Source organism: Engraulis encrasicolus, chromosome 16 (genome assembly GCF_034702125.1).
Source record: "Engraulis encrasicolus isolate BLACKSEA-1 chromosome 16, IST_EnEncr_1.0, whole genome shotgun sequence".
Taxonomy (NCBI): domain Eukaryota; kingdom Metazoa; phylum Chordata; class Actinopteri; order Clupeiformes; family Engraulidae; genus Engraulis; species Engraulis encrasicolus.
Window position 1 is genome coordinate 35,032,588 of NC_085872.1, and position 12,500 is coordinate 35,045,087.

Sequence of the window (12,500 nt, forward strand, 5' to 3'; positions counted from 1 at the left end):
TTTGAAGATGCCCCATGCACCCTACAAGTTGTGAGGCTGCAACTGCAATTTGCAAGCTCCTGCACCAACCCATGAGGTTTCACTGGGCAGAAAATGCTCCAATGCTTCCATGCAGCTTCTATACCTGAGCAAGGGAGATGGCCTACCACCGTACACACCTAAAACAGCCCACTGCATCCACTAAGGAAGGGAAATGGTGCTCATGTCATGTTTACATAGACAATCCTACAAAAGCCACTCCACATACACCTGTTATACTACAATCCACAACTGCTTCTCAAAATCACATATTAATTGATAAGTCTTCTGAAGTTGCCTCAGCTATTAGTATCCTCCTCAACTGCAACCCATCCATATTTAATTAAAATATTATTTTTCTTCACGTCATCCACCTGACCATCGGTTTGTCCGCAGTCTCCACGGTTGCAACCATCATGAGTAAGGGAAACGTCCTATAGTACCATACACACCAAACTTAGCAGCCTGCTAATGCTACACCCAATCCAAGGAAGGGAAACGGTACCCTCAAGTTTTCTCCAGGACAGATAATGAAACCGCAACCACTCCATGTAGACCTGCTACAGGTATATGTTCCCATGTGGAAGGGTCCTACTGTATGCACCCAATGCAGCCTGCTATCCACCATGTTATCCGCGATTACAAGGAAGGCGCCATTACTATTTCGGTAGCAGTTGCTAATGCTAGATTATTCAGAAGGACAATGGGTAGCCTAACCCAGAACCTGCAGATCGGAAATCCTATTGTAGCACGAAAAACGCTGAAAAGGGCAGAGTTAGTGGGGTAGGGGGTAGTAAGGTGGATACCCACCCTGAGGAAGGAGTCGAGGGCTCCGTTCTCCATGAACTCGGTGACGATGAGCACGGGGCAGCTGCGGGTGAGCACCCCCTCCAGGTGGATGACGTTGGGGTGGTCGAACTGGCCCATGATGCTCGCCTCGGCCAGGAAGTCCCGCCGCTGGCGCTCGGTGTAGCCGGCCTTGAGCGTCTTGATCGCCACGGCTGCCTCCTTGCGGCCGGGCTGCTTGAGGCGACCCCGGCACACCTCGCCGAACTCGCCTGCGGCACAGTGGGGGGGAAGACGGGAGTGGTGAAGGGGGGGAAGTGCGAGGGAGGGAGGTAGGGAGGAGGGGGGCAGGAGAGGATCAAGAGCACTGGTCTGAGTTCACTGGGTGTGGAGTGGGGGGTTGGGTGCCTGTGGGGTAAGGTGGTAGAGTATGGGGTGGGGGTATGGGTGAATGGGTGGGCAGGTGGGTGGATGCCCAGAACAGAATTGCTTTGGGTGAGTTAGTGGGTGAGCAAGGTGGGTAGGTGGGCAAGGTGAATCAGGAGTGTTGGCTATTATGGTGCAGAGATAGAAGAGAAGAGAAGAGAAGAGAGGAGTGAGGGAGAAGGGGAAATGAGAAGAGGGTAGATACGAAGGAAGGAAGGAAGGAGTGGCAGTGGATGTCAGTGGTCCAGGAGGCAAGGGACAGATGGAGAGAGGGGGTGGGAGAGCAGTTTGGGGGTGGTGGCGGCAGAGACTGTGGGGCGACACAGGAGCTTGGGGGCAGGATGGGGGGGCGGACCTGAAGAGGAGGAAGAGGAGTCACAGAGGATGAGGAGAAAGGAGGAAAAAGAGGATAACGAGGAAGGGGAGGTGGAAGAGGAAGGTGGAGGAGAAACAGAGAGTGGAGGAGAAGAGGAGAACGAAGAGGAGGAGGTGGTCGAACAAGGAGCAAGGTCAATTAAGTTGGGGAGAAAAACAGAGGAAGAGGAGGAGGAGGAGGATGAGGAGGTGGATGATACGGAGGTGGATGATGAGGAAGAGGAAGATGTGGAGGAGGTGGAAGAAGATGAGGAAGAGGAGGAGGAGGTGGAGGAGTAAGTGAGTGAGTGAGCGAGGGAGGATGGAAGCCTCGTTAAACGTGGAAAAAGGAAAGCAGCATGCTCATGGATACAGCAACATTAATGTTTTATGGGCAGGAATTTTTATCACGGTGTTAATACTGAGTTGAGGCAGCTTGGAGGCTCCTATTTACTGGCACACAACGATAGGCACCCTCCCTTTAAATGTCACACTGAGCACCGCTTTGTGGAGCTAGCGGACATGTTGTTGCATAGACATTAGTAAGGAGAAAATGGCCTGATTAGCCCACCACACAGCTGTGGTTTGTGGCAAGCTTCTGTTGTTTCTGCTACTGTTGTTGTTGTTTTGTTGTGCTGTTGTTGTTGTTGCTGTTAGGCGTGCTTATTTACCCGCTCCGATCACTTCCTCAATCTTCACACAGGAGATGTCAATCTCCCTGGCGAACTCGTGCACGGCCTCGTTAGGGTCTTCGTATGTGAACGGGTCGATGTAGACTTTCACACCGGGAGTGACTGCAACGGGAATAAGAAAAACAAGTCGAGTCTAATTTGCGGTACGAACAGTTCAACAATTCCTTTTTTTTTGGCATCCACCACCAAACTAAAAAAAAATATCTCTCTCTTTTCAGCCTCTAATCCTGGGCAGCAGCATGTGGATTTAGACTTGTCTCCCTGCGTGTGGATTTAGACGGTCTCCCTGCCGCGCTCTTTCTGTGCTGCTGCTGGTGGAGTAGCCTACTGATTTGGGATTCTGTGCTGGTGAGCAGTGGTGACTGCGGGTGGCCGTACCGTATTGCTGCAGCTTCTCTGTGTACTCCAGCTCCGAGCCTGTTCGCTGTTTCCTAAAAACACACACACACACACATATCAATACACGCACGCACGCACGCACAAAAACAACAACCACCACCATGGACATAGACAAAGATACACACAGGCACAGACACAGACAGACAGGGACAGAGAAAGAGAGAGAAAAAACCCCAGCTCAAAATCTGTCACGAGACTGGGAAATATAACTGAAAGAAAAACCATCAAAATAACAGTCCAGTGCCCACAGACTTCACATGACAGACACATTGGGAGAATTCAATCAAGCCCAGCATCCCAAAGCACTTCAGTTCAGATAGCACGGGTGGGTTGGCAGGGAGTGAGAGAGAGAGAGAGTGAGTGAGTGGGGCACAATGGGTCGCCGCTGCGTTAAATCAAGGGTCAGACGAGAGCCCTGGTTCCCAGTGGCATGGGTCAACTAGCCTGAGCCACGGGTCACATTCCGCGGGCCACAGACTTGCTCCCAGCCACCACGGATGACACAGCGGGTGTCCCTCTCCACACTAACTAACTCCAACACTAACACTAACCCTGCATCTCCCCCCATCCCACAACTTCCCCCCCCCACAAAATTCCCCCAAAACCCTTCAATCCCCCACCCTCACACCCCCGAAATCCGACTCCCGAAAATCCGTCCTGCTACACCACACAAACTCAACCCCCCTTCCCTTCCCACAACCCCCCTCCAACACCCCCCTCAAAGCCCTCCCTCCCTTACCCACATACCCCAAAAATCTGTCTCCAAACGCCAACTGAGCATCCCCTCCAGACAACACCCCCACAATGCCCCTAATACACACGCCCCCACACCCCAAATATCCGTCCACACGACGCCCCCTCTACCCCTCCCTCCCTCGCTCCCTCCCTCGCTCCCTCCCTCCCTCCGTCCCCTCAGATGCTAACTGCAGATGCTTGACAGCCATCCGATATTGTCGGCCAGATTAGCGCCATGACAAAGTCCCTCTCCTCTCATTAATGTGCTATTGTTTTCCCTCTCCGGTGCCTAAGCGGTGGCGCAGCGTGACAGAGCCCTGCCGAAGAGAAGGGGGCCCTATTGGAATTCAGTGTCCGTGGGATTCCTTTTGTTTCCCCGCAACCTGTGATAACAATGATGCCAGCGGCCAATTAGCATCTCATCTCCAATTGAAATGCCGGGCTTAGGCGAGTGACGCCCAACACACAGACACACGCGCGCACACGCACACACACACACACACGCACGCGCGCGCGTGCACACACACACACACACACACACACACACACACACACAGACACAGACACAGACACAGACACACACACACACACACACACACACACACACACACACACACACACACACACACACACACACACACACACACACACACACACACACACACACACACACACACACACACACACACACACACAGAGTCGCGTATAGACACACTCCCTGCATACATGCACCCACACTTGCTCGCTCTCTGTCATTTTTCCCTTTCTCTAGCTCTCCCTAGCCCTCTCTCCCTCACACACACACATACCCACACAATCTCTTTCTCTCCCTCTTTTCCTCTCTGTCTCTCTCTTCTCCTTCTAATTCTGTATCTAATTCTGTACATATCTCTCTCTCCCCTCTTTTTCTTCATACATCTCGTTCTCTCTTCCTCTTCCCTCCTATTCCCTTTACATCTCTCTCTCTCTCTCTCTCTCTCTCTCTCTCTCTCTCTCTCTCTCTCTCTCTCACACACACACACACACACACACAGAAACACACACACACACACACACACACACACACACACACACGCACACACACACACATGCCCGCTAAGGGACCACTGGGAGCGAATGCATGAGTGAGAAAGAAGAAAGGCGGCAGGGCAGAGGGGAGTGCGCTTGGCATGACAAGGCTTAGCCTGTCAGGGAGGCATGGGGAAACATGGACACTGTGTCAGTCTAGGGACTCCTGGTCTGTTCTCTTCTGGCCTCCTTCCTTTCCTTTCCTTTCCTTTCCCTCTCTTTTATTTCTTATTTTATTTGTGGAGTAGGGGGATGGGAGATGGTGGGGATGAACTGGAACAGGGAAGCCAGTCAACAGGGTGGGACAAAGGGGTCACTTGTCCAGGGCCCAGGGAGATAAGGGGGGGGGGGGGCAGACTTGAATCCTCATTACATTGTATGTATTGGGTTTGGAGCCTTTTCAGATGTCTTTGTCCCGGGCCCAGCCAAAGCTGTCAGCGGCCTTGATCTGGAGGATGGGGGATGGGGCTTTGAGGTTCATCAGCAATAGAAGCGATGAAAAAAAAAATACTGCGCATTCTCCAGCCATTTGAGAAAGCGTCTTTGAGAGAAAAACAGCTTCTTCTTCTTCCTGGAGTCTAAATCCAGCGGAACATGTGCATGTCATGCGGAAATAGAGAGCTTATTTTAAATCCAAAGGACAGATCTGGAATGGGAGTAGACTGTGTGTGTGCGTGTGTGTGTGTGTGTGTGTGTGTGTGTCTGCCTTTCTTTGTGCCTCTTTGTTTGTGTGTGCCTGTGTACAGTATGTGTATATGTGCGGCGCGTATGTGTGTATGCGTGTGTGTTTTTTTTCTTACCTGAGGCAGACAACGGCGATGACAACCAGCGCGATAATGACAACAAACCCTGCTGTGGCGGAGCCTACGATGAGTGGCAGGTGATCCTGAACAGACCTTTCTGGGTCACCTAGCGAAAAACCAGCCATGACAAGCAATTAGGATGACACCCCCATTAGAATGACAAAAAAACACCACAGAATGACAGTCGGTAAAATTCCACCACAAACGTCAGCATTCTACCCTACTACCCCAGTGCGGAGACAGTTTCAGAAAACATGACACAGGGTATTAACATAACAGGGTACAAAACGAAACGCTTGAAGGAAGGAGAAAGCAAGCGAGCGAGCGAGCGAGCGGGACAGCGAGCGGAGTTGGAGTGGAGCAGAGAGAGAGAGAGAGAGAGAGAGAGAGAGAGAGAGAGAGAGAGAGAGAGAGAGAGAGAGAGAGAGAGAGAGAAATACAAGACAATGTTCTTACTGTGTTCGTTGGTGCTAAACTCCACTGGGAAGCTGTAGCGCCCGTACCCAGCCACCGTGCGCGCCCGCACCTGCACCATGTATGGGGTGCCAGCCTTCAGACCCTCCACACGGGCAGAGCTGTGCTGAGCAGTCACAGTGTGGGAAAACGCCTCGCCCTGCAGAAAAATACAGATATCACTGTTGGTAAAATAAAAAAATAACACCTACTGGTTTGCACGATCGCTAATTAGTTGGTAGCCTATCATTGTGATGATGACTGTATTTGAGAAGCAAGGACATCAGAGCTAGATTTTTACTGGTATATTTGCCCAGAAGCATTTGTCTGAGTTGTGTGTCCTTCCTTCAGCCTGTAATGATGTTTGCTCTCAGCATCCAGATGGAAAATATCAGTAACTAACTACTGATACTATCTAAAAATCTATAATCATGTTACATATATCTGCAATTGGCAGCTGCCATGTATTTCTCAGTAAACAGACCTCGAGCACTCTCAGACAACAGACAACGGACCTCACTCACAAATAAATAAGACATAAACACAGCAATCAAAATATAATCATATTATACATATGTATCTATAATTGGCAGCTACCATGTATTGCTGTGTCTATGTCTTATTTATTCGTGAGGGAGGTCTGTTTTATATTTCGAGAAATCCAGAGCCACATAGAGAAGTGAAAAAAATCTTGGAAATACATCTTGTTGTTTTGAGACACAATCTGCCACTTCCTTAGCTACGGTAACCATCCACAGGTCCAAGAAACAAAATTGTGCTCAACACTCAAGCAATCTGTCAGTGTAGCGGCTTACTAATTACATTTAATGTTTTTTTAAGGGTTGGTGGGGGAGTATTGTGCCTCCAGGTATCTCCAAATTGTTAGGAGCTGGAGTGTTGCCTTGTGGCACATATCACAAACTATCAAAACAGAGCAGGGTGCCTTCCAACTCCCCCAGGGGGGCTGTGCAGCTATGCGAAAGCCAGAGAAATGAGTGGTGTGGTAACATACAGTATTTATTTTGTTTTATTTATCAATTTATTTAAAAAAGGTAACATTTTAAGCTCTGGAGAAAGGCATCATGCTATTACTAGACTGACTGGCAGAGTGAGTTGTGCAAGAGCGGATGTTGCTTTAGCTGTCCTGCGGACACTCATGTGACAGTCATGTCATGTTATTTACTCAGAAGGCCTATGGATGCACACAGGTTTATTCATTTAACTGTCTCAGCGGTGGGCCATGCTAGTTAATGACTGCACGGACCACAGTCCCACACACGAAGCGCAGTAAGCCTCTCTCTGCTGCACACTGTGTAAAGGGGTAATATCTACCAGCAGGCTCTCATTCAGGCTTTCGGCCAACCCCTATTTCATTTTTCTTCCTCCATTTTTTTTCTCGTTCTCTTTTTTTCCTCTTTCCACACTCGTGACGGGAAGCGGTTCACACCTTCTCATGGTATTTAATCTCGTAATCCAGGATGACTCCGTTGGGCTGCTCGGGTGGCAGCCAGGAGAGACTCATGGTCCCAGACGTGGCCCTCATCAGCAGCACAGTGGGCACCGCCGAGGGAGCTGTGGGCAGGGGCACAGAGACACGAGGGAGAGAGGGAGGAGAAGAGAGGAGAGAGGAGGAGAGGAAAGGGGAGAGGAGAGGAGAGGAGAGGAGAGGAGAGGAGAGGAGAGGAGAGGAGAAGGAGAGGAGAGGGGAGGAGAGGAGAGGAGAGGAGAGGAGAGGAGAGAGGAGGAGAGGAGAGGAAAGGGGAGGAAAGGGTAGGAGAGGAGAGGAGAGGAGAGGAGAGGAGAGGAGAGGAAAGGAAAGGAGAGGAGAGGAGAGGAGAGGAGAGATGAGGAGTGGAGAGGAGAGGAGAGGAGAGAGGAGAGGAGAGGAGAGAGACAAAGGAGAGGAGAGGAGAGGAGAGACAAAGGAGAGGAGAGGAGAGGAGAAGAGATGAGGGGAGAGAGGAGAGAAGAAGAGCAGAGAGGAGAGGAGAGGAGAGAAAAGGAGAGGGGAGGGGAGAGGAGAAGGAGAAGGAGAGGAGGGGGAAGAGGAGAGGAGAGGAGAAGGAGAGGAGGGGGAAGAGGAGAGGAGAGGAGACACAAGGAAGAGGAGACACAAGAGAGAGGAGAGGAGAGGAGAGGTGAGAAAAGGAGAGGAGAGGACAGGAGAGGGGAGGAGAGGAGAAAATCAGAGAGGAGAGGAGAGGAGAGGAGAGGAGAGGAGAGGAGAGGAGAGGAGAGGAGAAGAGAGGAGAGGAGAGAGGAGAGGAGAGGAGATGAGAAGGAGAGGAGGGGAGAGGGACAGGAGAGGAAGAGGAGAGGAGAGGAGAGGAGAGGAGAGGAGAGGAGAGGAGATGACAGAGGAGAGGAGAGGAGATGAGAGGGAGAGGAGGGGAGAGGGACAGGAGAGGAAGAGGAGAGAGAAACGAGGTAGTGGCAGAGAGAAAGGAGAGTGTATGGGGTGAGGGGTGTAAAGGGGTAAGGAGAGAGACAGCAGGAAGAAGAGAGAGTAGTTGAGGAGGAAGGTAGAGAAAGAGAGACAGAAGACAGAGTAAAGAGTGAGAAGGGGTGAAATAGCAGGGAGGAGGAAGGGGTGGGGTTGTACAGTAGAAAAGGGGCGGTAGTGGGGGCGTTAAATTGGGGGGTGGCAGTCACATACACATGGCTAACCTCATCTGGCACAATGTCAGGGGGATGGAACCCATCAGGTGGGACTGACATGGGGGGCCGGGCAGAGATGATTTGAACAGCGCACTGGCCTGACTACCAGCAGGGCCACTGACAGCTTTGTCTGGGCCCGGGACAAAGTAATCTGAATGGTCCCCCCTGACCAATACATACAATGTAATGAGAACCCAATTCTGGGCCCGCTCTCTCCCTGGGCCCGGGACAACTGACCACTTCATCCCCCCCACTGTCGACTTCCCTGCTAGCAGAGATGATTTGAACAGCGCACTGGCCTGACGAGTGCTTCTGCAGATCACTTGGCACCGCACTGAAGCGAGCTGTGCCAAGGGCATGGGTCAATTTCCCTAGCAAAAAAAACTCTACATATGTACATATATGCATGGGAAAAGGAGGGGAAAATTGCTGTTTTTTTTCTTTTATTGAATTTCGAGTAGCATCCAACTGCAGTTTGCAGAAGTGGGCAGGTCTGGATTTCTGAGATCCTGCCCCTCCCATTTTGGATCTCGCCCCTCCTATTTTTCCTATTATAGTAGTCTGTACAGTCCCACACCATCCCTACGTCACCCTATTTGAGAATTTGCGCCAAATGTCTTCTCCGGCGAATGCATAGGCCTACACTATTCTATGCACACAGCTTGTATCGTGTCTCTTCGTTTGGAGTGCTAAATAAATGTATTTACTAAACACTGGGCATAGAATCATTCATGCCCAAGTGTAGCACACCAGCATACATTGATGACTCTTATAGCTGCTTTGGACAATAATAATGCCTATGTAGGCTAATTGCGGTGTGAAGTGGTTTGTATTAGGCCTATGTCTCGTCGTTGGTTAAGTAAATATATTTACTAAACACTGGACATAGAATCATTCGTCAATCATGATAGCGCACCATATTTGAGAAATGGACCCAAATTATCTGGCGAATGCAGTAGGCTTATTCTATGCACAGTTTGTTATCGTGTCTCGTCGTTTGAAGTGTTAAGTAGGCCTAAATGTATTTAGACCTACTAAACACTGGACATAGAATCATCCATCAATAGCGAATGCGTTACCCTGTATTCTAGGGAGATTGTATCGTGTCTCGTCGTTTGGAGTGTTAAGTAAATAGGCCTACATTTACTAAACACTGGGCATAGAATCATTCATCAATAGTGAATGCGTAGTTGGCTACACTGTATTCTATGCACACAGCATGTCTCGCCGTTTGGAGTGCTAATTAAATATATTTAGCCTACTAAATATATTTAATTTTCATTTTCCACGTTCCAATTGCATGAGTGTTTATTTCCATTTACATAGAATAATTTGTCCTTGACCTTACTTTCTCTTTCATAGTAAAGGAGAAGATTGAAACGGTCTCTGCAACTGCTTTAGGTTCCATTGATTTAATGATAATGTTAAGCGCTGTTAGACGGTTAAAAACAAAAGGTTAATGCTAAATGTGTCAGGGTGTCAGTTTGGAAGCGGGGCAGATGCACGAAGGATAGGCCTACCAAAGGCTACTGCAATGGCCTGCTCAGAGTCCAGTCCCCAATCCTAAGATTGTGGCGACAGCATCCAGGCTTTGGGACTTTGAAGAATGTGCTCATGCTTTTCAATGATGGGTAGGCCTATGTTTAATTTCCAGCGGATCACACACGGAGTAGCCTAATTCGCCACTGCACAGGCGTTTTACTGCCTACTTTAGTTTTCTTGTAGTAGCCTACCCATCTTTCGAATTTTAGAAACTGGCACCAAATATCTGGTCTTCAAACTAAGATACTAAGAAGAGACATTTAATATTAATTCAAATTAGACCCATGCGTTAACAAATAGGCTACTACATGTAGCTTATATTAGAGCTAATAATAATAATAATATCTTATATTAATTTCCCTCGGGATTAATAAATTAGGCCTATAGGCCTACTAAACAGGGTCACGTGCTGTTCATCGCGCGGTTCACTCAAAGCTCCCCGCTCGTGTTTCCTACACTCACCAAACCATTATACATTAGTGGAGTAGAGAGAGTGATTTTATTTGTGAAAACTCTGCGTCTCTGCTCTGCACGGTGCAGTGACTTCCAGAGCTATTTTTCTTCCCATGTAGAAGCTTAGCGCTGCCGCTGAATGACAAGGGGGAGGCACTCGATGTGCTCAGGGGGGAGGAGGAAGATGTGCTCAGGGGGGAGGAGGGAGATGTGATCCAGACCTGCCCCCCGCCCTGCACACTGCAGTTGAACATACTTGATTTCAGTTATGACGTGATAGGCCATGACAGGGATAGGCTATTGGGAACATTCTTTCAGAGTTTGCGTCTTAGAGAAAGTGAAATGAGAATATGGAAATGGAGAATATGGATTTATTGACACCATGTCTCTAGAAAGTCCTACTTGTATTTGAAGTACAATGTAAACTGTCTTGGCCTCCCATGCTTATGGTCTATTACACTACAACTGGTGCTGATGTTGACGACTTCTATCAAATTTTAGTGACATGTACATCGATAAGACCGGGGAACATTCTTTCAGAGTGCTATTCTTATTTCGTTGAGAAAGTGGGCATGTTAAATGCATACAATTTATAATTACAAAGTAATTTCAATTACTCAGACTGACATGTGAAGGAATTGGCAATCAGGCTGCCTTATATATTGACAAAACCTAAATGCCACTCTATAAAAAGTCCTGTTTGTAACTGTAAGTGGTGCGCAAACTTTTCTTCCATGCTTATATAGCACAACAGCAGAGAATAAGCCCTCACCAGCTTGGTTGGTGGTGATGTTGACAGTGGCGTAGTTGGGTGTGGCTGGACTCTTTGGTGAAACCCCGTTGACCGCTTGGATCTCGAAGCTGTAGCGCGTGTGCGCCTGCAGGTTCCTCACGGCGGCCCAGCGCTCAGCCAAACCTAGCCGCCGCGGCGACACGTCCACGTTGCTGTCACACCGCGAGCAGGTGCCGCCGCCGTGGAGACACTTTTTGCAGACGATGTTGTAGACGACGTCACGGCGACCACCCTGGTCTCGAGGCTCCGCCCACTCCAGGGACACAGACGTCTCGTTCACGCTGGAGATGACGTTCCGCGGTGCAGAGGGCACGGCTGCGCGCGCGCACACACACACACACACACACACACACACACACACACACACACACACACACACACACACACACACACACACACACACACACACACACACACACACACACACACACACACACACACACACACACAGTGACATTGAGGGCAAGAGGTCAGACAGTGACATGTTTTTTTTCGGCACACTGCACACAGACATCAAAGAACTGGTGTGGCATTGAATGCACCGCAAACACCAGAGCCAGCACTCAGCTGTCAGAGACTTGCCGCAACTGCCGGGAAAAGAGTAATTAACTATGCCAGCAGTTGATGGGAGCAGGCATTCATAATTAAAAAACAGAAACGAGGATACTTAAGGCTAGATATTCAAACTAGAAGGAAAGTGCTGTTTGCTTGCCATTTTCCTTCTTTCGTCCCTATCTACAGAATACTTCATCATCTTATTATTTCTTATGAATATGTTGAAAACAGATCTGGTATTATCAAGCTTTCAGTTTTTGTGGAGGGAGAAGACGCAGAAGAGGCACATATAAATAAATGAACGAGGACAATGAATACATGGACCTGTGGGTGCGACAGCAACAAGTATAAAAGGTCTTGTGTGCCGGAATGGTACTAGCGAACAGCGCATGCGTGTTGTAAAACTTGAAGTTGAGGTGAAAACAACAACAACTGAGCTAATGACGTAAACCTTTTCAGCTTTGCTTATCGGATTCCTCGGATGTGTGTAAAACACAAAACAACGGATTATTACAGTTATCTGATTATTGCCAGTTTATCAGTTTATTGTGGCCATGTAAACGCACTCATGTGAAGCGAATGCAAAACTGCTGCCAGCAGGCATCTCAAGAGTGGAAATAGGACACAGATCAGACTAGACAAAACAACAGACATTTACCAATGGGATGACTTGGTATCTATTAGCAAAAGGTCAAATTAACTCTAATAGAGAAATGAATGATCACAAAACTCAACACTATTTGGCAAAGGAGAATCTCAAGGATG

At 48.8% G+C, this 12,500-nt stretch overlaps 1 protein-coding gene across 1 annotated transcript in view; it reads right to left on the minus strand.

Annotated features, from left to right (window-relative positions):
* The window catches only part of ephb3a (eph receptor B3a), a 46,302-nt gene that overhangs the window by 14,692 nt on the left and 19,110 nt on the right, over positions 1 to 12,500 (minus strand). Inside the window, exons 5-11 of the mRNA XM_063219498.1 lie at positions 11,160 to 11,495; positions 7,182 to 7,306; positions 5,738 to 5,894; positions 5,279 to 5,387; positions 2,655 to 2,707; positions 2,256 to 2,378; positions 829 to 1,076 (exon numbers count right to left, since the gene is read on the minus strand). Coding sequence (XP_063075568.1) covers positions 829 to 1,076; positions 2,256 to 2,378; positions 2,655 to 2,707; positions 5,279 to 5,387; positions 5,738 to 5,894; positions 7,182 to 7,306; positions 11,160 to 11,495 — 1,151 coding nt within the window. The remainder of the gene's footprint in view (positions 1 to 828; positions 1,077 to 2,255; positions 2,379 to 2,654; positions 2,708 to 5,278; positions 5,388 to 5,737; positions 5,895 to 7,181; positions 7,307 to 11,159; positions 11,496 to 12,500) is intronic.